This window comes from Staurois parvus, unplaced genomic scaffold, assembly GCF_062004578.1.
Source record: "Staurois parvus isolate SC_StPar_1 unplaced genomic scaffold, SC_StPar_1.0 ptg000011l, whole genome shotgun sequence".
Lineage (NCBI taxonomy): Eukaryota > Metazoa > Chordata > Amphibia > Anura > Ranidae > Staurois > Staurois parvus.
In genome coordinates, this window is record NW_028317807.1 from 15,553,154 (window position 1) to 15,579,834 (window position 26,681).

General features: G+C 38.9%; 1 protein-coding gene across 4 annotated transcripts in view; it reads left to right on the plus strand.

Annotated features, from left to right (window-relative positions):
• Positions 1–26,681, plus strand: part of ADAM23 (ADAM metallopeptidase domain 23) — a 243,664-nt gene that overhangs the window by 90,338 nt on the left and 126,645 nt on the right. For all 4 annotated transcript variants that reach the window (XM_089671082.1, XM_089671098.1, XM_089671077.1 and 1 more), the window contains exon 3: positions 13,177–13,253. In XM_089671082.1, coding sequence (XP_089527208.1) covers positions 13,177–13,253 — 77 coding nt within the window. The remainder of the gene's footprint in view (positions 1–13,176; positions 13,254–26,681) is intronic.

Sequence of the window (26,681 nt, forward strand, 5' to 3'; positions counted from 1 at the left end):
AGTGGAATTACCCATTAAGGGATTCTCACATGCTTTCTGCCTTAATATTTATCTACATTTTGTCCAGTCAGGACTCACACAGCGAAAAGCGAATAGAATTCTACGATGCACTACCAGAGGAATCACCAGCAGGAGGAAGGAGGTCCTGATTCCCCTATATATATCTTTAGTGAAGCCTCATTTAGAATACTGTGGCCAGTTCTGAAGATCTCATTTACAAAAAGATATTGATAAGATAGAACGAGTCCAGGGAAGGGCAGCAAAAATGGTGAAAGGTCTGAGGAATAAAACATCAAGAGTGACTTCAGGAACTTAATACTGTATATACAGTATAGTCTGGAGGAAAGAAGGGAAAGAGGAGACATGATTGAAACCTTTATATACATCAAGGGGGTGAATGAGGTTCAGGAGGGCAGGATTTTCAAAATGAAGCCAAGATGAAGAGCATGGAGACATAACCTCACTCAAACTGGAGGAATGTTCAAAACTAATCTTAGAAAGTACTATTTTACTGAAAGGGTAGTTGATGCTTGGAATAGACTTCCAGCAGAGGTAGTGAGTCAGGTAACAGGAAGTGGCTTCAAACATGCTTGGGACAAATATAGATCTATACTCAAAAAGTAAAAAAAAAAATACAAAACATGTATAAAAAAAGCAGACTCGATGGACCACTTGGTCTTTTTTCAGTGTCACTTTTCAATGTTTCTTTGTTACTATGACGGGGGATTGATCAGATGCTTTTTGCTGCTAAAAGACACATTTTTAATGTAGCATAAGGTAGCATTTTAAGTGGATGGTATATTTAACCTAAAAAAATTAACTTTTTATTGAGATGCAGATTTATTTATTACAGGTACTTATTATGCAGTGCTTTACACATATATTGTACATTCACATCAGTCCCTAACCCTCAAGGGGTATACAGTCTAAGGTTCCTAACTCACATTCATATATATACATACTAGGGCCAATTTAGACAGGATCCAATTAACCTACCAGCATATCTTTGGAGTGTGGGAGGAAACCCACACAGACACAGGGAGAACCTGCAAACTCCTGGAAGGTGGTGCCGTGGTTGGGATTCAAACCAACAGCCCTAGTGCTGCTAGGCGGAACTGCTAACCATTTAACCACTGTGCAGATTGAATGGTACCACTGAAAGGCATTCAATAATTTCCAAAGGCAATATTCTGTCAAGTCCTACGCTACCTGTAGAATGGGGTCCATGTTTTAAACACCACCCAAGGCCCAAATGGATTATAATTATTGTTAGATGATTATACTCACTTTTGTTCCAATTTGTTGATGCGTTGTATACATGCAGTGACACGGATCTGACATGAAAGGCATTTAGAGATATCTGGAAACTGTAGTTCGCAAACATCTAAAAAACTGCAGGGTATAGGAATTGTTCAGAATTATTTAAAATAGGATTTACCAACTCACAAAAATACTTCCGCCTACACAGTGAAATATGCCATGCAATAATAGCTGTGAGTTGAAACACTTTGCTGCTTGAGAATGGAGCAAGCTGTGCCCGCTGTGGCTTTGATTGCTCTATTGAGACGTTTGTTCAGTTTAGAACAGCAATGTTCCAACCTGAAATCACAGCCTATTACATCTTCTGCAATGTCTTTTTGGTGTAACTTACAATTTAGGTTCCTTCTTCTGAAGTAAGTAAGGTGAGTGTCTCGCATGGGCTATGCGGTACTGACAGTATAAGCCTTTCAGGATCCCTATATTTGTATACACTTGAGACTGGATTACATGTCAGAATTGTTTCTAGAACTTAACATGACATTGCAAGCATGATTAGAAATGACAGCATATTCACTAGAGCTGTCCCAGACTCATCTTACATGAATATTTCTTAGTAACAGGTGCCAGGGCAAAGCACTACTATTTCTTCTCCTCCTCAAGTGACAGTTACTATGTGTTTATTGCTTATTGAAATCTGCCATATAACCCTCAACTTTAAAAGGAAAAGATCCCTTATCTATAAATATACTTGATTTTATATATTTATATATAGAGAGAGAGAGAGAGAGAGAGAGAGAGAGAGAATGTCCAGTCTACAGCACCATGTAGATTTACAGTATTTAGAGAGTTATAAACTTGTTAACATACAATATAATTAAAGTGTTACTAAACCCAGGATCCTGAATTCACTATATCTGGTTTCCCACAGTACACAGACATGGAAATGCAATTATTTTTTTAAATATAAACTGCTAAATACCTTTTCTCATCAACAGTTATAGCAGTGACTTCTATCAGTGTCCAGCTGAGCACTGGTTAAAGCTTGTAGGAGGAGTTTTCATTCGCCTCTCACTGCCCTATGAGCTTGCATGACCCCTGACCCTCTGTCTGGACAGTGCTGATTGGCCCTGTGCTGGTCACATGCACCCTTCCAAGAAAAAGAATAAACTCTAGCAGTACACACCAAACTGAGCATGTGCAGAGTGTCTCCTAGACTTTGTTCTATCAGGAGATGAAATGGGAAATTTAGAAGAAGGTGAGGATCAGAGAAGACGGGATCAACCATCCTTTTTACACAATGCAGAGGATTAACCCCTTACGTTCCACAGTGAATATAACAAGCATACTTTACTGTATATACAGACTGATTTTACTGTTGTGGGTTTAGTAACACTTTAACAGTTTCAGACCCGTGTGGCTCCTTCATCAGGTATAACAAGAATGTAACAAAACATCAACAATACTCATTATAAAGCAAACCTGTTCGAATGCCCCATAGCAATAGGCTTGCTATTGGGGGCACTCAACAGGTGGGAGCAGCCAGGGCCACTGGTGGGGGACCCAAAAAGATGAGGATCGGGGCTGCTCTGTGCAAAACTATTGTGGAGAACAGGTACATAGAACATATTTGTTATTTATAAAAAAATTATAACCTTTAGATCCACTTTAATATTGCAGTGAGGTTCACATGTAAAATTTGATCTTGTTTCATTATTGTATAACATGCAGTTCAATGATGCTTTATGTCAGTAGTTATATTGTATACAGTATTCCTGCGTAACTATTCTTAAAAAATAAAAATAAAGAGATTGAAAAATATTTGAAAATATCCCCTTCACTATTATTTCCTCATGTTTAACCTATAAACCTTGTTTAAAAGCATTAAACAAGGTAAGGGGCATAGTTAAAAAAAGTTATGAAAATTACATCTACCAAATATTCGCTGATAGTGAGTCATTCACTTTTTATGAAAACTCATTGAGCAGGAAGATTCACTTGCAGTGAATGTTTTGTAAATGTTATGCCCTCTGGACAAGGGCTACACAGATGTTTAAAGCTGAGCTGAAGTATTCTAATACTCTTATCAGTCTGAGTTTTGGGGAACATATACTGGCATTGGGCATATATATTCTGCACCTCTTATAAGGCTAAGTTCACACAGGCAGCAAAGTGATGGTAAAAATAGGTGGATGATGTGCATTTTCTCCGCCTCTGATTGCCAATCTACAAATTAATGTGATGGCCCAGGTCTATTCACATTTTGGTGCTCTGGTCTGTTCATCATGTCACATTTGGCATGTGGGGTTGCATGCCAGATGCACACATTGAAGTCAATGGGACCGTGCTGCAACCACATGCCAAGCACTTGGGATATGATATTGGGTGATATTTCAGTGTACATTGCTCTTGGGATTGAAAAACAAAAACAAGCAATCAGGAGGTGGCAGTACACCTGAACACCTGAAAAATGATGCTCAGTTGCCCCTGATAAGCGATCCATTCCAGGCCACGTTAAGAGGACCATAAAGTCCTCCATCCATGTAAAAAGGGCCTTATGTTGCATATAAAAAAGAATGATATTAAACCACTGAGGCTAAAGAGAGTGGAGAGGGTTTCAACCACTTTGTGCTCCCTATCAATAATTCAAAGGCAGAGCAATTTCTTGATCATGGATGCCATGAAGGAGTCCTTGGTACCATTTATGAAAAGCAATAGCATGTAAAAAAAAAAAGTTTAGATACTGTATATGGTATTTCCTATGTATTCTGTTGTTTGGTCAGAGTACAGCTTTAGTCCCCGGTCACACCGGTGAGAATTGTCATTTGATTTGATAGTTTCAAATTGCATGACAAGTCGCACCCTATTGTCTGCAATGGAAGTGGTCAAATTGGTGCACTCTGACTCCGTCGGAGTCGCAGCAATTTTGAAAGTAGTTCATGCACTACTTTTTGCAAGTTCAGGTGCAGCTTGCATAGACATCTATGTATGAGGTCACACAGATGGCTTCCAGGTTGCACCTGAAGTTGCACTGACATTGGACTTTGAAATCACGTGACTTTATGTGAAGTTGCACGATTTCAAAGTGGGATTCAGTGTGACCGAAGACTTAAGCATAGTAGTCAGATTTAACTTCATGGCTGATTAATAATATAAAACAACATACTTTAGTGTATCGTGTATTATTTTAATTAACAAATCTATTTTGCTATATTACTATAGATTTTCTGAAAACATGACGATACATTTTATTGCTATGAATGCAATAGAAAAGGCAAGATGATCTTCATTATTTCGCTGCAAAGTGTAGATGTGATAAGTGAGATAAAGATGAAGAGGAAAACAATGGAACAAGTGAAGAAATGATTTGCATTAATTAAATGACAAATAATTTCTAGGGGATTGCTTGGCTTCAAGGAATTCTCAAGGTCTTTTGTAGGCACATTCTGCATGATTTCATTTGCTAGCTCTGCAGAATCCACTTCATCTGACCTTCTGTCACACAGACATGACAAACCAAAGTTTTACATTTACCAGCATTTCATTTTTCCCTATGTCCGTTTAATGTGGCTATCACCCACAGAGTAAAAAAAGACCCACTTGTAATATAACTGTACAGTAATAATTGATCTACTTCAAAGTAACAAAGTGCATGTGTATTTAGCAGTATTTTATTTGTCCCAGTAAAATTGGTGGAATTACTTGATCATCAACAAACCGGCAGAGGAACATCTATTTTTAAGTTCCCTTAGCTGATTTGTGTAATTTAAAAGGTTAGGGTTTCTTTGCTGGTCCCAAAAAGCTGTTCTACTTACCACTCTACATCCACTTCAGCAGGCTACTCCAGTTGTAAGACTGGTACCTGCAGCCTCTTCTCCCCTATTCTCTGGCACTTGGAGATTCTCTGATGTCATTAAGACCAATGCAGAGACCAAAGCTCTACACTGGTCATAAGGACATTGAGGGACAGTCCACTGCTGGAGAGGCTTGCTGCCGGAAGAGTGGAGGATCAGGAAGGTAAAACTGCTTTTCTTAGCCCCTGGACATAAGCATTCAAGCCTCGCAGTGTGGGTACAGCCCCTGCAATGAAACATTTGTTCTTTCCGGAGACAGGCTTTTGAAAGAAATGCAGGTCCAGGTTTTGGTCCCTGGGACAATCTCAATGTAACGCACATACCACATAGGATTATTACATACTAATACAATTACGGACAGTCCATCCAAATCACATTACATGGACCAAGTTTTGAACAAATGATTTTCCTCAATGTTCAGTAAAGTATTTGAAGATATGACATGCTGCTGATTTATTTTGATGCTTATGCTGAAACATAGAAAAGTGTTGGTGAAACCTTGGCAGCCTTTTTGTGTATTTCTTTTTGTCCTTTACCCCATACTTATATTTATTGGGGAATAAGGTGAAAGTATGGTTCAACAAGATAAAACTTATAACTTCAAATAACTTAAATTGCAGCAATGCACTTTTCTTTAGGAATTTCTGTATGCATTCTGCAATGAAGTACATTTTGGATGTGCTATTTTCACACTGCAGCACATCCAGGAGGCACGCTTCATTCCCCAGGCTCTCTATTTCACTCTTGTATCAATCGCTGGCATCAGCAAGCTCAAAAGAAGCAGAGTACACTCTCATTTGTACTAAGCAGTTTGCATTTCATGGGAAAAAGCTGTAAGTGACTGAATAATGCAGTATTTAAGTCAGGTCTAAGACTCCTTCCACTAGTTGGAGCAGCCTTTCCTGGAATAAAGTTCTATATCGAGCAGAATCTAAATGCACCCCAAAAGATAGTAAACTGAATTTTTGTTTTATTAAAAAAAGATATTTGCAGGCTACAAAGGTAGAATCATTTCTGCTACTTAAGACTCTGCATGAAGCTAATGTAGGGTGTTCATTGTCATAGATCCAATGGCAAGGACAAATGTTTGCTAATGCTGCAATTGATAAAGAAATTCTGTCCCTATCTTACTCTCACATCATGCTTGCTGACATCATCACATCATTTTCTTACTGTATGTAGAAAGCTTGGACCCTTTGGCTTTTCACAATAATATTAATAATAACAACAGAACTATAAAGAAAATTAGGTTATCAACAAAAATGTTATCTTGGCCTGTTAATGCTTCACCATGCAAAGGTGTACATAGACTAGCTCCTACACAGCCTGTCCATTCTTCAAAACGCCAAATACATTGTCCAAGGAGTATTTAAAGTGTTTCTGTAGTGGAAACATATTTTTATTTTGTTTAGACAGAATAGGGAATCATTAGATCACTGTCTATATTCGTATTGGCTGCATGACGTTTAATAGATTTATGCTGCCTTATTGACTCAACAGGGAAAAAGATGAAAATCTCTCCAAAGAGAGGGGGAATCCTGTTAGAACAAATGTCCCTATTGGAAGATTCTTTCCCTACCTCTTGTTCTGTGACAACCATAAAGTTTTAGATTTCTTCCTAATTTGTGTCCCAGTGACAATGGCCTCCATGATAAATATAGTAGAGAGGATGATTTTCCCCAGCAGAGACAAAGACAGCAATGAAAACTAACAATGGTTCTATCCCATTCCCTCTCTATTGAAATTGTTTTGGTTGAATATACACAATTCTTTCAGACACCATTGATGTTCTTTCCAATTACTTTAGCTCTGAAGATATTCAAAAAATATTTCACTATGTCTGAGATATGGCAGCAGTATACACATAGATCTGGCAATTGTACAGCCTTTTTTTGCTTGGTGTGATATATTGATAGAAAGAATGATCTCATGTGTAATTCAGAAATATTTTTCATGGTGCCAGTTTCATATGTCACAAATGATCTTGATTTCTGGGCTTTGGCCCACCATCGTAGAACCTGAGAGACTCTTTTGAACAACTGTGAGTTGTGAGTTAGCTGTGACCTATCCAAACTCTTTGAACTATGTAACTTAGAACTTGATCCATACCATTATAAGCTGTACCTCAAAGTTGTGTTGCCATTTACTAGCCTTCTTCAAACTTCATCAGCATTTGGATTAACTCCTGTATGACTCGACTAGATTAACATTTAGAAAATTCACAAAATAATACCATCAGATAATATCTAGAATTAGGGTTTTCTTCCATTTAAAGAGGAAGATACAGCTAACTATTCTAAAAATATACCCCCTTCCTTCTACCTATCCTGCATACCCTGTATAAAATAGATCTGTGTACTTACCTATTTGAATCTACTCCATTCTGGTTACATTATCCAGCAGCTGGGTCTCCCCTTTGTCAGTGAGCTGCTGCTGCAAGGGAGAGAGGGGATTCCCAACAATTGATAGAAAGGGATCCTATGGGTGACACCTCGGCTCTGGAAACTCACAGTTGTTGTAATGTGCCTCCTTACACAGGGGAGCCTGAGTTGCTGGATCATGTTACAGAACCAGACCAGATTAAAAAAGGTAAGTACATAGATCTTTTTTTATACAGGGTATGCAGGACTGATAGGACTTAATTATGACAAATTGATTTAGCCACCGATTGAATATTGCTCTTTGATTAAATAATTAATTGTGTATAAACTGAATATGTTACTTGTTAGAGATGATCATGGTATTGTACAGCAAATATAGATAAACCAGATATACTTTTACTTTGGGGGGATTATTAAGGATTGGGAAATGCTAAACCCAGGGGTGTAAGTATAAGTGTTACAGGGGTTGCAATTGTGACTCGGCCCATACTATAGGACCCATGCAGCTCCCCTGTGCACCTTGATAGGAGGGGCAGTGGAGCGGCATGTAAAGTACACAATCCCCTTGATTTTTCTCCTGCAGTCACTGAATGCCTGCTTCTCCTCCTCTCCCTGCCACAGGCATTCAGCAGCTGCAGGAAGAAAATGGAGAGGATTGGTTCCTTTATATGTCACCCCCACCATTCCCCCTATCCAACTTCTGTTTGCTGCCCCCAGACCCCTGTGCTCTCTCCTAGCCCCTTGTGTTCTTTCCTGCCCCCCCTCATTCTCCTCAGCCCTGCTGGATTCCCCCCTCTTCTCTCCCGCTGGCTCGTGTCAGAATGGAGAGCGGGGGGAAGGGGCCAATACCAATAAATATGGATATAAATATTCCTTGTCTCAATGGACAAACTCAGTGAACGGAACCGATTACTGACTCTGTCCATTCAAAACAGAGGCATAGTAAACTGTGTTTACTATGCTTCAGTTTGTGAATGGAGGGGATGCGCTGTACAGAGCTATTCCTGTCCATTCATTCTGTTCAGCCAAGGCTGCAGAAATGGAGATTTGGCTCCTAAAAAAAAAATACAATAATGAAATAAAATTGTAAATTGTACAAAAAAAATTAAAACAATGCAATAACAAAAATAAAAAACTACTGACATCAGTGGCGGAACTAACAGGGTCACAAAGGTTGCACTTACGACTGGGTTCTGGCGTTCTGCCACCAGGCTTAGAGGGAAGGGCCCCTATATGAAGGGAATGGCGTCGGCTGGGGACCAGGATGTCCCTTTATGGTTTCTTACACCTGGCCCTGAAGTTTCTAGTTACTCCTCTAGCTAAACCTCTGTTCTTTTATTTTTTTGCTGTTTGTGTTTCATTGGGGAGGTTTCTCTTGACATCTAGTAAGTGTGGAGAACAAGTGTTTGCATTGGAAGATTCAATTCATGTTTTGGTGATAATTCTCAATTTTTGGATTAACCATAGCTTTCTGTTTTGATTTGTTTTTATGACAAACACAGGGCATGATCCCACCAGACTGGAACATAGATAGTAATACAGGCTTGACGGGTGTTAATCTACCGCTACTCTATTCACAACTTCAAAAACATTTTAACTACCGTACTGTGTATATGCACTTTCTTTGACAATAACTCTATGAAAAGTTTGCATACCAAAACTATTTTTATATTTTTTTTAAAGAAAAATAACAGGACTTTATTCGTTACACTTTTTCAATAAAAGAAAAGCTGTTTATTTATCATAGACCAGCAATGGGCAAACTACGGCCCGGCAGACCTTTTAATCCGGCCTGCGGAGCTAGGCTTCTCTCACAGTCCGCTCTGAAGACCGGTGTAGCATGAAAATCTGTCTCCTATGAGGATCTGTCCCCCTCGACGTATCTGCGCATGTGCCGGAGATCGCCGATCAGCTGCTAATGCCTGAAACTGGCACATGCGCAGATACGTCGAGGGGGACAGATCCTCATAGGAGACAGATTTTCATGCTACACCGGAACGGCGCGGGACACGGCGAGAGGAACGCGCGGAGCAAAGGTAAGTGAATTGACACAGGGGGGACTTGAGGACTTAATATGGGGGATGAATTAATATGGGGAATGGATTACTATATGGGGGATGAATTAATATGGGGAATGGATTACTATATGGGGGATGAATTACTATGGGGGATGAATTACTATATGGGGGATGAATTACTATGGGGGATGAATTACTATATGGGGGATGAATTACTATATGGGGGATGAATTACTATATGGGGGATGAATTACTATGGGGGATGAATTACTATATGGGGGATGAATTACTATGGGGGATGAATTACTATATGGGGGATGAATTACTATATGGGGGATGAATTACTATGGGGGATGAATTACTATAGGGGGGATGAATTAATATGGGGGATGAATTAATATGGGGGGATGAATTACTATGGGGGATGAATTACTATATGGGGATGAATTACTATGGGGGATGAATTACTATAGGGGATGAATTACTATATGGGGGATGAATTACTATATGGGGGGTGAATTACTATGGGGGATGAATTACTATAGGGGGGATGAATTAATATGGGGGATGAATTAATATGGGGGATGAATTACTATGGGGGATGAATTACTATATGGGGATGAATTACTATGGGGGATGAATTACTATAGGGGGGATGAATTACTATGGGGGATGAATTACTATAGGGGGGATGAATTACTATGGGGGATGAATTACTATATGGAGGATAAATTACTATATGGGGGATGAATTACTATATGGGGGATGAATTACTATATGAGGGATGAATTACTATATGGGGGATGAATTACTATATGGGGGATGAATTACTATATGAGGGATGAATTACTATGGGGGATGAATTACTATATGAGGGATGAATTACTATATGGGGGATGAATTACTATATGGGGGATGAATTACTATGGGGGATGAATTACTATATGGGGGATGAATTACTATGGGGGATGAATTACTATATGGGGGATGAATTACTATGGGGGATGAATTACTATAGGGGGGATGAATTAATATGGGGGATGAATTAATATGGGGGATGAATTACTATGGGGGATGAATTACTATATGGGGATGAATTACTATGGGGGATGAATTACTATGGGGGATGAATTACTATATGGGGGATGAATTACTATGGGGGATGAATTACTATAGGGGGGATGAATTAATATGGGGGATGAATTAATATGGGGGATGAATTACTATGGGGGATGAATTACTATATGGGGATGAATTACTATGGGGGATGAATTACTATAGGGGGGATGAATTACTATGAGGGATGAATTACTATAGGGGGGATGAATTACTATGGGGGATGAATTACTATATGGAGGATAAATTACTATATGGGGGATGAATTACTATATGGGGGATGAATTACTATATGAGGGATGAATTACTATATGGGGGATGAATTACTATATGGGGGATGAATTACTATATGAGGGATGAATTACTATGGGGGATGAATTACTATATGAGGGATGAATTACTATATGGGGGATGAATTACTATATGGGGGATGAATTACTATATGAGGGATGAATTACTATGGGGGATGAATTACTATATGGGGGATGAATTACTATGGGGGATGAATTACTATAGGGGGGATGAATTACTATAGGGGGGATGAATTACTATGGGGGATGAATTACTATAGGGGGGATGAATTACTATAGGGGGGATGAATTACTATGGGGGATGAATTACTATATGGGGGATGAATTACTATATGGGGGATGAATTACTATGGGGGATGAATTACTATATGGGGGATTAATTACTATGCTTACTATGGGGGAATATTACTATACTTACTATGGATGACACATACACATAATTCATCTACTCTTGGTCCGCCCCCCCGGGTCCAATATATGAACCCATTGCGGCCCTCAAGTCAAAAAGTTTGCCCACCCCTGTCTTAGACTGACAAATGTGCAAAAATGTAAAACAAAATTATAATATAGATATTGTTATTAATTAATTTTTCTATAATCTATGGATACCTTTATAGCTGACAATTACAGTTTTAAATAGATGGCACTACAGCCAAAAGAAGGCTTTTATTTTTTCACTGAAGCCTCCACTATGTCATTATCAGAACTATTCCGATTGGTTCACAAACATCAGTGGGGACTCGAGCTGTCAGTGATAGTCACAACTGAGAGTCACCAACCATGCAAAGTATCAGCTGCTATGCCCTAAAAGAGTGACATTTATAAATACTATATATCCAAGGATGGGGAAACATGCTGGGGAATATTTAGATACAGATTTGGGAAAGGGCGGTTAATCAGGGAGATGTAAGTCAGCAGTAAAAAACTGCCATTTCTTCATTTTTTTAATCTCCAACATATTTCCACAAAACCTTGGACTTTAGTATTACAATGTAACATTTATCTGTACACTGGCAGATTTTTCTCTCAAGGAAGGCTTCCTTTAAAGTGTTACTAAACCCATGACCTTGCATTCACGATATACAGTTCTGCACAATACATAGAATATGGAAATTATTTTAATAAATACAAGCTGCTAAATACCTTTTCTCATCAACAGTATATAGCAGTCTTGTGGTCTTCTATCAGTGTCCAGCTGAGCACTGGTTAATCTTGTAGGAAGAGTTTTCATATTCCTCTGACTGTCCTATGAGGCTGCATAACCGCTGACCTTCTGTCTGGACAGCACTGATAGGCCCTATGCTGATCCACATGCACACCCCCCCCCAAAAAAAAAAAACCCAAAAGCTCTCAAGCAATACATACCAAACAGAGCATGTGGAGACCTGGCACTGCTGCTCTAACTATGGCAGGTGGATTGGGGACAGCAAAAGAAGGGGAGGATCAGAGAAGACAGACATTTTACACAATGCAGAGGACTAACCCCTTAGGTTCCACAGTGAGTATAACAAGCATGCTTTACTGCATATACAGACTGTTGTTACTGTTGTGGGTTTAGTAACACTTTAACTATGGTTTATGTTATTGGCTATGTTCATACACATGAGGGATTAAAGCAGTAGTAAACTCTGCTTTTGAACTTGTACCTACAGGTAAGCCTTAAGGTAAGTACAGTAAATATCTCCTAGGCATGCGATGTTTAGGAGATATTCACACAGGATGAAGTTGGTGACGTCACCGACACATGTGCTCTGAAAAGACAGCTCTGTGCTGTAGCTATGGCTCCCAATGTGAATGCTCAGCCATTCAAAGGACTGGAGCCAGCAAACCCAGAAGCAAGACCGGGTGAAGTTGGAAGCCATGTCAGCAGTGACATGTGCAATGCATACTAGCATATGATGCCATTGCCTTGCAGGGGTTTTTTTTCATGCCACAGTTAACTACCGCTGCAAGGAAAGATCTGACCCACCCATAAAATATAATGAAATATCTGATCTTACCTATGTGCTTCCTAATTGCAGAACCATGGTAGATAAATAATCAGAGCTGTCTGGGAGATTAAAATGTTAATTTTAATTCCCCAATATGAATGAGTAAGATAAAATATGGAATGATATTACAGGGTCATTAATCTACAGTGTAGACAAACTGTTAAAACAACTATTAGTACTGTATTCCCTCCAAGTAGGTTTCATAACTGCAAATTGAAATGTAATTATATTTGATTTTCTTCTTACAGGCTGTGCATCTTGCTCAAGCCAGTTTCCAGATAGAGGCCTTTGGATCCAGGTTTATCCTTGACCTATCACTAAACAAGTAAGCTTTATGAAATTTAATAGAGCCTTTTCTGTATTTGGGCTTTAAAGAAAATACTTGATCGAATTTACCAGTAGATTTTATCAGCCAGTTACTATTTTCCCCCAGATTACACTGATGCTGAGCGTGATTGTTTAGTTAATACATACCAATGCTCTAATGACAAGAATGTATGCATCTGTAACAAGAAATGAAAGCTGAAGTTGAATTTGCTCATATTTTCAATTCCCTGATTCCTCTTTCCCCTTCATATCAACCATGTAAAAAAATGTTAAAATAAAACCTTTACGTTTTCATCATATGTCTTATTTAAGATACAATAACATCATCATTGGGTCCCTGTGTTTCTCTATGCAATGTGGGTAGGCTGAACTACTCCTTTAAAATTGACATAGGCACGGATAGCTGCAGTAAGCAGGCACTAATGCAGGCCATAGACGGGTCATTTATCAGCCGAAAAATCGGTCGATATTCACGCCGTTAGTGGGGCCAGCCCATCGGCCATTTTTTGCGGATCTTCTCATTTCTTTTTATCGGTCATGCTGGAAAATCCATGAAAAACGGCCATTTTTCGCAGACATCGGTGGCAGCATCAGCAACGGGCCGACCGATTTTTCATTTATCGGCTGAAAATTCATCTATGGCCTGCATTATTCTTCTCTGTAATTGTTATGGCATTCAGTGGAAATAGGCTGCTCATAGCATAGAATGACAACATGCTATCCTTCAAGCCTCAGTCAGCCTTTTTGTCCCTTCCCCTTCATGTGTTGCTGCTCCTGTGGAGGGGTTGCCGAAAAGGGTAGCGTAACAGAGTTGTGTGGATCTCTGTAGAGCATTGCCGTCTCTGATGTGATGACAGCTCAGCAGATCACTGCTGTCATTTCTAAACAAAGGCTTGGCAGAGAGGAAGACTTCCAACCTCACTTCCCCTTCTGACTGATGATATCATGTAATACAGAGCCTGGCAGAATAAGTAGTTTCAAAAACTGAAATTTGTGAAACATTTGAAATTCCATTTCCAGTTAAGTGAGAAAAGATAGAAACTTACTTTAACCAAGCAATATTTGTGAATCAAATAAGTCAGCTCTATATGCTAGGCAAAATCTGTAAATTTTGATTTGATTTCTGATACAGCCTGTATTTGTTATGGAATAATATGCTAAATTAGATATTCAAGACCCAAAAAACTGAATTCTAGATTCTATTTTTTTTTTTAGTTTTGTTTCAAGATTCTGAAAGGTTAGAATTAATGTTTGTATTTTAATAGAAAGATGACACTCGTCAGGAAGGAGTAAAACTCTCGTTGGGTTTTTCTTACTATCTGAGTCTCCGCATTTCTGTGTAAATTACAAGCAGATGTCTGTGCGGTGCGATTTGAGCCATACACTTTGTGAGGCTCAAATCGCATCCGCACCAAAAAAGTGCAGGACCCTTTTTAAATCTGCACCTGAATCGCATCACATGGGTGTTCTCACCCATGCAAAGTGATTTCTGGCAATCTCATCGCATTTTGTCATTAATTTATCATTGACACCTGCATCAGATCACATGAACACGATGCGACTGCAGTGCAGCGCGGGAAACGCGCAAGATTTGCAGCATTTCCCACACCGCATTGGTGTGAACTGGGTCTTAGAAAGATTGCTCCACACCTGTCTGGTAAAACATTGGACATTGAACATTGGCCTGGTAAACGAGCAGAATGTGAAGTGAGAGTTATATGGAACCCCATATGACAATAACAATCTGACAGTGATTCTATCCCTTCCCTACTTTATCCCAGACTGAGAAAAAAATGATTTGTCTGGACATACTTTTTAAGAATCAGGGGTTAAATCAACCCTTCTTCTTGCCAGTGTTTGTACTACGGTGATTGGTATTCCAATGCAGCTTTAACGCACCTGCGCTGCAGCTCACCACAAGAAACTACCATATATTGAGGTGAGCTGCATTGAAAAAACTAGTATAAGTCTGTTTATAAGTCTATTTTGGTGTGTTGGCAGACCACTTAATGCAACCTACGTTAATGCACCACATAACGTGTAGTGACAGCTGTGTCTTATTGCACTGTGTTGGACTGCAAGATCTGAAGTAGAATCCTTGAAGCTGAATCAAAAAATAAGGTGAAGGAAAATATTGCACATATAAGAGTGTCTGAAAAATTTGCTAACAAGCACTCTTAACAAAGAACTGATTTGGGTTATCAACTTTCATGATACTATATAGTCAAAAAAGTAAAGGTGATTAAAATGACACTAAAACTTTGTTTAAAAAAATACATGTGTAAACTTATCTGCTCTGTGCAGTGGTTTTGCACAGAGCAGCTCCGATCCTCTTCCTTTCGTGTCCTCACCAGCGCTGCTGGCTCCTCCCCCTCAAGCAGTGCCCCCAAGGAAAGCCACTTGCCCTGGGTGCACCGCTGCATGCTCGCCCCCAAGCTGCTGCTCTATGTATCCATGAGACACATACAGTAGAGCCACAACTCAGCCTCACCCCCGCTCTCTCCTCAATGGCACACTGGCTGTGATTGACAGCAATGGGAGCCAATAGGTAAAAAACCATGAGCCTTTAGAACCAAACTTCCTAATGTTAAGCTATGGGAAAATAAAAAAGTCCCCTGGAGGTGTTAAAAAAGCAGCTCTGGCTGTAATACCCGCTGCCCTCCACAGTAATTTCTTTCTGTCACTAGATGCCCCAGTCTTCCATCCAGCGTCATTCAACCTGGAAGAGTGAGGACATCAAATAAGTGTTGAGTATCATTGACCTGCCCTAAAATAATAATGATGTCAGTGCAGCTTTCTACATCACTAAGTACTGATTACTTCCAGAGAAGAGAAAGAAGATCATGTGAAACATGTAACCAGCATAAAGATATCTGATAAAGGTACAGTGCTGTGAAAAAGTATTTGCCCCCTTCCTGAGTTTTTTGCATATTTGTCACATGATTCAAATCTTCAAACAAATTTTAATATTACACAAAGATAACCCAAGTCAATGCAGTTTTTAAATGATGAATTAATTTATTAAGAGAAAAAAAGCTGTCCAAATCTGACTGGCCATATGTGAAAAGTAATTCCCCCCTCACTAAATCATGAGTGAACTGTGATTAACCACATTTTTTGGAAAGCTGAGTTAAATTTCACTTGACACACCCATGCCTGATTACTGCCAGACCTTTTGAATCAATAAATCACTTAAATAGAAGCTGTCTGACAAAGTGAAGCACACTAAAATATCTAAAAAAGCAACACATCATGCCGTGATCTAAAGATATTCAAGAACAGATGAGAAACAAAGTATTTGACATGTATCAGTCTGGAAAGAGCTAGAAAACTATTCCTAAGGCTTTGGGACTCCAGCAAACCATGGTGAGAGCCATAATCCACAAATGGGAAAACTTGGAACAGTAGTGAACTTTCCCAGGAGTGGCCAGTCTACCAAAACTACTCAAAGAGCACAAAGGCCACTCATCCAGGAGGTCATAAAAGAACCCAGTACAACATCTAAAGAACTGCAGATTTTACTTGCATCAGTTAAAGTGGTTGTAAAGGCTCAACATTTTTTACCTTCATGCATTTTATGCATGAAGATAAAAAAACTTTTCTATGTAGCATCCCCCCCCAGACTCCCTAATACTCACCTAAGCTCCCCCCTTGATCCAGTGATGTGCACTGGAGTCTTTGCTATCCCGGGACTCCCTCTCCTCAATGGCTGAGACAGCAGTGGGAGCCACATCAGAGCCACTGAGTCAATGAGAAGAGAGAGGGGGCAGGGCCAAGCTGTGGCTCCGTGTGTGAATGGACACATGGAGTAGTGGCTTGGGAACACACCTGCTCAGATGCCCCCATAGCAAGCTTCCTGCTGTGGGGGCACCTGACAGGAGGGAGGGGCCAGGAAGAGGAGGATCTGCGCTGCTTTGTGCAAAACCACTGCACGGAGCAGATAAGTATGACATGTTTGTGGTTTTTTTTGTTTACATTTAAACCTTTAGTATCACTTAAAGGTCAGTGTTCATGATTCAACAGTAAGAAAGAGACCGGACAAAAATGGCATCCATGGGAGAGTTCCAAGGCGAAAGCCACTGTTTACCAAAAAGAACACAAAGGCTCATCTCATATTTTCATATTTGCCAAATAATATCTTGATTATCCCCAACACTTTTGGGAAAATATCCTGTGGACTGATGAAACCAAACTTCTTGGACAGTGGGGGGTTTATTTCCTAAAGCTGGAGAGTCCAAAATCAGACTCCCTTCTGCATAGAAACCAATCAGCTTCTAACCTCAGCTTGTTCAATGAAGCTTTGGCAATGAAACCTGGAAGCTGATTGGTTTCTATGCAGAAGGGAGTTTGATTTTGGACTCTCCAGCTTTAGTAAATAAACCCCTGTGTGTCTTGTTACATCTGGCGTAAAACTAACACAGCATTTCATAAAAAGAACATCATACCAACAGTCAAACATGGCGGTGGTAGTGTGACTGCCTGGGGCTGCTTTGCTGCATCAGGACCTGGATGACTTGATATATTTAATGGAACCATGCATTCTACACTCTACCTGAAAATCCTGAAATTCGTGACCTCAAGCGCACTTGGATTATGCAGCAGGTCCTGAAACATACCAGCAAGTCCACATCTGAATGGTTAAAAAAACAAAATTAAGGTTTTGGAATGGCTTTGTCAAAGTCCAGACTTAAATCAGATTGAGATGCTGTGGCATGATCTTAAACAGGCGGTTCATGCTGGAAAACCCTCCAATGTGGCTGAATTAAGACAATTCTGCAAAGAAGAGTGGGCCAAAATTCCTCCACAGTGATGTTGAAAGACTCATTGTCATTTATCGCAAATGCTTGATTGCAGTTGTTGCCGCCAAGGGTGGCACAACCAGATACTAGGTTTAGGGGCAATTACTTTTTCAAACAGGACCAGGTAGGTTTGGAGAGCTTTTTTCCCTTTATAAATTAAACCATCATTTAAAAAACGTATTTGCCTTGAAGAAATAGTCTTTACCGTACTATCATTTTATTCTACCTCCATCTGGCTTCCAGGTTTCCACAATATAGTGCAGTATTTCTTTGGCTTACTTTGCATCATTTTTTCAGTCTCTCATCTCACCCACTCTGTTATGCCTCACTACTATACTGTATGCATTACTCTATTTCTGTCTAGTACAGTGGAGTGGGTTTTAAGATCTCATCCTATGTATTACCTATTGTCTGCATATATTGTATGTTTTATCTCTTAGCCACTTGAGCTTTACAAATATATTCACAACCTTGGAAAAGGAACTGTCTGGTGTGCTGACTTTCATTTCATTTATTATACAGTATATAAGTATACAAAATAGGCAAAAAATACTTCCAGGGAGCAGGGTGACTAGAGGGACAAGTCCAGAGTTTGCATTTAAATGGATGTTTAAAATTAATATTTTGGAATGTGCTGGGGGCGGGGGGGCTACCACTACATCCAGACAACAGTTTGAAAATTAGTCATAATATAATTCCCTAATATATTACTACATGTGCTGAATATAACTGTCTGCTCTTACACTTGCCCAAAAAGATGCCTTGGATGTTTCATTGTGCCCCAAGACTTTAATGAGGCAGGAACACATGGTATCACCTGATAAAAAAACTCAGAAATATAGCATATGATTACATAGTCCCCTATGCGGGCGGTGTTATCACTTAGCAGGTAGAATGTAGTCAAGTACTGAGTGAAGTCATCATTATGCAGTCCAAAATAGATCAGAAACTTTCACTGCTCCTGTCTTCGGTTATTGTGGCTGGATATCCTGTCAATTTTACATTTAAAACAATAAATAATACGTTTTTTTTATTGCTTGGTTACATTGGTTCAACTTGGACTAATGTAAATATGCTTATCTCATACCTGACCGATCACTATGTAAGCTGCAAATCATTGTCATCACCAGACCAATTAGATACAAAGATGACCTAAAAATATGTCAATAGCTGTGTTCCAACACATCAAGTTTACTTTCTCCTTTGAGCTCAGGTTGAATAGTGCAGATAATCCTGTGGCATTTGTTTTTAATCATTCAGAGATCTAATTCTATACTACCACCATTTTGTGGTATAGATACCCCCTCTGTCTTATAGGAACAAAGGCTAACTATTCAATAACTCGTTGCATCTTTGCACATTTTGCACATTTTCCTTTGCACATTTTCAGCTTTGATAGTTTATTTATAACATAGCACCTTGAAGTATTAATAGACATTTTATGTACAGAACATACTGAACCTGATTATCAGTTGTATGGTCAAAAAGAAGCATGTTAAAATGGCAAGGTATGTGAAAACTCACCATGCCATAGTGCTTTCAAATTAACATTGGAGTTTGTTGTGCCAACAGTGCCATGGAGTAGCCTAATTCTGCATGTGGACCACTAAGGAATACTATTGGAAAAATAATCTTACAGTTTTTAAGCTGGAGCTGTAGAAAGGGAATACTTTGCTGATTCAACATTTGCTCGTTCCATTGTCTTGTTTCAGCATGTTTAAATAAAAATGAATCAGCAAAATGGGATAATTATCCCAGAATAATGATGCAGCTTGGTTGGGTATTAGAAGCAATATTTATTTACAATAGTGTATTAAATTGCCTACCTACAAAATAGGAGTATTTCCTCCTGGAATTATACAAGACATAATTTCTTTTTAAAGAGACTGTATAGTAGTTTTGTATATATGATTCTTATTTCAATGCTCAGGGCAAAAAAAAGGATTTTTATTTGTTTGATAAATATGAAATATTACATATGTATACATGTTATTTTTATATATGGAACTCTAGTCTCCTTTTTACGTTTCTCCTTCCCTTTCACTGAAAAAAAAATGAAATTTGTACACACAATGAAATGAGTCAGCAGTGACTCTTCCTCTTCACCTTTTAAGACTAACGGCAAGTAGACTGTTCCCTTTGCAAGGGAATTTGCCTTTTGCATTAGAATGCTCCTTAGAAGCTTAGCAAGTGTAGTGAAATTTCACTTTGAAAAGAATACCCATTCACATGCAAGAACAGTAAAAAAGAACTGCATTTTCGCTTGCATGTGTTTGGGTGATGAAAATCAGGAGAACTTCACCTCATTATCTCTATAGTGTTTCAAGAAAGGAAAAACTTCTTCTGCTTTACTTTCTCTACATAGTGCTCCATGGTTTTCTGAGAAGTTTGTGTCTTGACACCCTGTATTATAGTATATGTAGACCCAATAGACACATCAGAAGCTGCATCCTTCCAGTCTATGGTCGAGGATATAGCATGGAGATTGCTTTGTCTGTTTCCACCCCATGAAATGTTGTCCGTTTGCACTTCCAATGCTGGGTTAAAAGGCACTCCTGTGTTTGTACAGGAACTCACATGACGCTACAAAGGAATCCAGTAGGCAAGAAGAGTGATGGACTGCATCACAAGGTGCTTGCAGTGAAAAAAATAATTGACTCTTATTTAAGGATTGTAGGCTTCAGCATATTACATTTAGTTATCCTTTAATCAACCCCCACCCCTTCCCCCATTCTTGAGGACCCTCACTGGCTTATTTACCTATTCCAAAGTATTTAGTCTGGTCCTGTGAAGCCACAAGGTCCTTTAAACATTTGCCCCTTTTTTGAGCTAGGCCATCCTTACTGATGCAAAGAATGGTACTGACATGATGAAATTCGCACCACTGTCTACAGGGCCATGACTCTCTGCATTGCATTCACAGTGGGCATCATTCAGCCCAGAAGACCTAGGATATCTTGTGGTCAAGAAGAGCATGGGACTGCTCCAGATTAAAGGCGTGTATTGAAATCACCAAGATCATCCTGTTAAATATGTAAAACAGAAAAAAATTAAATGCCTTAAATCAAAATTCCAGGCAAACATCTTTTATTAAAATGTGCTGGGTAACAAATAGTTAACTCTCATGGGAAGTATGATACCTCTAGAACTGCTGTCTTCTCTTTAATACAGCTCAATTTAAACTAGATTATACAGCTCTCGCTATAATTTTGACTGCTTTGGCTATGAAAGCTGTAGCTCTCATACATAAAAACCATAGTGTCTTTTATACATCCTTGCTCCCCTGATCCATTTACAGAACATCTTGTATTCTGTGAACTATAACAGGCACTTCAAGGCTAGCAGAAGACTGTTTATTACCAACAGTTTGCAGTAGAAGAAAGAAGCCTATGACATTCTATTCATGGCTCACAAAAACACCTTTGTAATGTAGTGATGTATCTGTGGTTGATAGGAACAAGGTGACTACTACAACCTTATCACTTGTGACCCTGCCACCGATTTTGATACCATAGACCTTGATATTTGAATACTGTCCCTCTGATGATGGTTAAAAAGTGGACTAATATAGCAGAGAAGCCAGGGCTGTGCCTTAGCAATGCAGGATAATCCAAAATTGAATTGAAAAAATATTTACAACTGCTAACTACATAATCCAGCTGTAGGATGATCAACTTCTGCTTCACAAAATATGAAGGGAGGCCTCCTTAAACAATAGGGAGCTGAGAAGAATGGAAAGGTATGGGCTGCTGATAAGGGGTACCACCGGTCCTCCTGTATGGGGCCTGGGCCTCATCAGTTCAAAAGGGAGTGACAAGCAGAAGAAAGATGATCCTTGACAGAAGGGAGTGATCAGTGTGGTGGGGCAGCATTTACAGGAACTGATCCCCTTCTTCTCCCTCCCACTGGCTTTCAGCTGCCCAGGATCCCCTGGTCCCGACTGCACTGCCAGCTTCCCCTCTTCTCCCTCTGGCTGGCTACATTGGGGCACAAAGGGATTCTTTCAGGATGAAGAGTGGGGTAGTGGCCAATAAATATGTCATATTTCCCAGCCCCTTCCTATTCTGAATGTATATGGTGAGCAATCAGTACTAATCACTCACTGTGTTCATTCATAACTGAAGCCTAGCAAGCAGTTTGTGAATGAACAGGAGGCCCCTCTGTACAGAACAATTCCTGTTCATTCATTCCGTGCAGCTGTGTCTTCAATCACTTTCTGTATCAAAAGTTTAAACCCTTGATATTGTATGCCTCATAGTAAGCCTATGGGTGACATCACCTCCCAGGCATTTGCAGCTGTTGTTGGCGATCTCTTCTCTACACAGAAGTTGCCACTGGAGAGATCATGTGACTGGACCTGAACAGCTTCAGAATAGGTAAGTATACAGATCTTTTCTTTACAGGGTTAGATAGAAAATGCTTAGAATTCAGGTGGGAGTAGGTTTAGCCTTAGTTAGCTTTTGATCTTTTGACTGAATTTCTACTTTAAGCCAGCCATACACTAATCAAAATTCATCCGATTTAGCAGGTACTGGCTGAATTTTGATCCATACATGGACACGAAGACTGTACAAAAGTCGGTCTACCAATCGACTTCTGTACAACTGCCCTATTGAATTTTTGCCTCTCGATCAGCCCTGCAGGCTATAGCCAGCAGCAGTAATAAGTGTATTCTGAAGGCAATGAAGGCTCCTCGCTGTCAGAACACAATAGTTCAGTGGGAGCATTCCCCCATCCACATTGAGTGTGTGGATGGGGGAATTGGATCAGTTTTTTTCATTCAACCTAATGGTTGAAAAAAGAAAATGACTCATGTATGGACTGCCTGACTTCCTTCTTTTATGCCACCCCTACTGCCTCAGACATCATGTGAGCTTGAACCAAAAGAGGAGCACCAGACCAAATCATATCATTATGCATTATTTTTTATTTTGCTCATAAATAAATTTGGTACTTATGGTATATGCAAGATATTTAATATGCACATGGGATAATTTGTGAATCTGGACTGGCACGTTTTACTTAATCTGGGTGTCCATTGCAGGGTAGCCCTGTTGCTTGTGAGTTAGCTTTTGAATTATTATGTCTTTCCCTTTACTCCTCTGTATCATTAAGCATTGAAGTCCCCATGCCTCTCATCTTGAATGTATTCCCCTTGAACTTCCAAAGTCTTGTGAGACTGTGCACAGTCCATTAAAGGAAAGAAGGGAAGCCACTGAAATGATCATTCATGTAAACAGCTGTTTTATCAGTTTGACGCTATAGGGTTGAATCTGACATTCACCAAACATTCACTGCAGGTGAATCCTACTGGTGCATGTGTTTTAAATGACAATGATTGATTCATCAACAGTGAATGTTTAGAATTACAGTATATGTAAAGTAGACGCTAGCCCTTTACACCAAAATAATTGTACTCTAATGTCTTAAATTAGGATAAATAACAAACATATATAACCAATACATGATCAGTATAAAGTTCAAACAATCCAATCTTGTGAACAGTTCCCAATCCTTGTTTTCTTGACAATATAGTTAAGTGATGACAAATCTTCATTAGGATATAGTGCTCCACCATGTACAAATATAGGGGAATTACTCACTCACCAGATTCATATGGCCAACAATGTAGAATGCAAGCCTCATGACCCAGGATGTGGGATCACCATATTCAGTCCAACCTTAGATGCAACTCTCAGTTTCTTTTATACAACAGTGGATGTTTAGTGAAAGTCACTTTCACAGTACTGAACTTTAAGCAACACAATGAAGTACACAATCTTAGGATATTTATGCCAAAACAAATAGAGGTAATGGTTTTAGGTTATTTCACTTATATTAAAAAGCTCAGTGGGAATGCCATTTTACTGCAAGGTCTCTTTTTAAGGTGTTTGCTGTGCAGAAGAGCTTTTTCACTGAAATAAAGCAGGTGCACAAGAAGTAAAAAATTACCAGTTTTGCCAAAGAAGCATTTTTGAGACCTTTATATTGTGCTGTTGGCTCATAAATTACCTCCCTTGACTGCATGAAATTAGGAGAAGAAAATGATGACATTTGCAGTCTGCTAGGCACCGACAGAACTCTAGAAACAGGTGAAATATTGATGCAGACAAAAAATGTAACTTGGCTGCAAAATAAACTGGCTGATTACATTTCTTAGATCTCATGGAGAAGAGGCAGAAAAAAGGAGAACGCATCTCATGTGTCATCTACAAAGCAGCTTTTAGGTAGAATAAAGTCAAACAGTGCTTTACCTGAACTTGGGGCCATGTGACTTTGAAGAGCATAGTTAAAAGTGTTTATTTAGGGTAAACCCAAAGTGGAAAGCTGATCACATTTCAACTGAACTATATCTTGCCAGCTTCATAAATTGCCATTTAATAAAATATAAGAAGTGTGTAAGCCTTTCAAATGTGAAACAGCTAAACTTGATTTTATATCATCTTTTAGAGCCCTACTATTCCTAAATCAGAGCCCTGCAGAAGGGGGGGGGGGCTTTGTTTGACCCCTGAAATGCATTGGCTGTTTTGTGTTTTCCTGTTAAAACTAATTTTATCATTAAAAGAAGCTGGACATTTGCCTTGTACTCTTTTACACCATGCTTAAAGCTGAACTCTAGGCATGATATTTAAGTGATATTATTGCTTGTGAGCTAATATGGTGAAATTCAAATAGTGATATAAATAATCAATTAATCAAATAAATTATTTAGAAATGCACATATGGTTCGCTAGCTCCTTACATCAACTCATAAATAGTGCTAAACATACAAATAAATAATAATATTATTAAAAAATAATAATATTAGTGCTGCGCTCCCGTGCTAAAATAAATATTAACTCATATTCTGAAGTGATGTATCTAAAAATGAATAAATAAATTATATAAACCATTCAACAGTGACTTCTGTCCGTGATCAAACTATATACTTGTTGATAATTTCTATAGTAAAAAACATAATAAGGTGACCAAAAAAATATTTTTTTTGTTATATATATATATATATATATATATATATATATATATAATTGCCTTGATGCAATCCAATCAAACAATGTCTGTGTTGAGTGAACAGGCCTCTTGATAAATCAAAACAACTTGTGCCACCAAATGGAAGAAACAAAGGTGAGTATTAATATATTATGCGCTCACCTCCTATTTAGCCTAATTTGACTTTAGGCTAATTCACTTTTTGTCCTAAAAGGACAGATGAAAACTGCTCCTGCTCCAGATCAATCCAGGCAATCAAATCCTGCTCCAGGCAATCAAATCACCCTGATGAAGCCACGTGACCCTGTGGCGTAACGCGTAGGGGAGGGGCTCTGACATCACCACGTTCTGTCGGCTTGCTGACGGCGAGTACAGGAAGTGTGCAGAGCACACACAAAGGCATTTATCACAGGCGCATTTTAATTGTTCTTAATGTGAGTGGGACTAGTTATTGGATGAATAAAATGGTAAAAAGGATAAGGCACTATTTCTCGTTTTCTTTTTGATACCATGTATGTGGAGCTCTGGAGGGGACATAAAGAGGAATAGACCCCTGGAGGTGAGAGTGAGGAATCCATCCATATCCATCATAGGGAACAGCACTTTGGAGAGACACCAAGTGGATTATTAGCATACTGCAACGTGAAACCATCTGAGTAGGCGATCTGGAGCAGGAGCAGTTTTCATCTGTCCTTTTAGGACAAAAAGTGATTTTAGCCTAAATTCACATTAGGCTAAATAGATATATTAATACTCACCGCTGTTTCTTCCATTTGGTGGCACAAGTTGTTTTGATTTATCAAGAGGACTGCTCACTCAACACAGACATTGATTGATTGGATTGCATCAAGGCAATTATATATATATATATATATATATATATATATATATATATAAAAAAAATTTTTGGTCACCTTATTATGTTTTTTACTATAGAAATTATCAACAAGTATATAGTTTGATCACGGACAGAAGTCACTGTTGAATGGTTTATATAATTTATTTATTCATTTTTAGATACATCACTTCAGAATATGAGTTAACATTTATTTTAGCACGGCAGCGCAGCACTAATATTATTATTTATTAATAATATTATTATTTATTTCTAGGCATGATATTTATTGTATGGTTACATTAGTCCAGCTTAGACCAATATAAGTATGCTTACTTTATATTTGAGGGACCACTATGGAAGCTGGAAGTCACTGTAGTAGTCAGCTTTATTACGGTGATAGCTACAATCTTCTTAGATGCCTTTTACAGAATGCCTTGTATTTTTCTTTTTGTTAATGAATACAAGGTGTTTGCTGACTGGAGAAGGTGGAGAGACAGGGCACTGATGTCACAGTTTGTTGGGCTTCTTCCGCTTCTTAGGTTTTTATGAATACAAGACGTTCTCTGACTGAATGAGGTGGAGAGGTAGGACAGTGATGTCACGATATGTTGGTATTCTTCTCCTTTTTAGGTTTTATTTTCTTGAATGAATAGCAGACCATATTCTATTTCTAATAACTTTCACTTTTATGTATCCTTCATTTCTGTTTCACTTGCATAGCTTTTTATGGTTTGTTATTGGTTTTATTTGTAGTGGCCCCCACCTCCTCAGAGGTCTAGTTGGCTGACATTGACCCCAG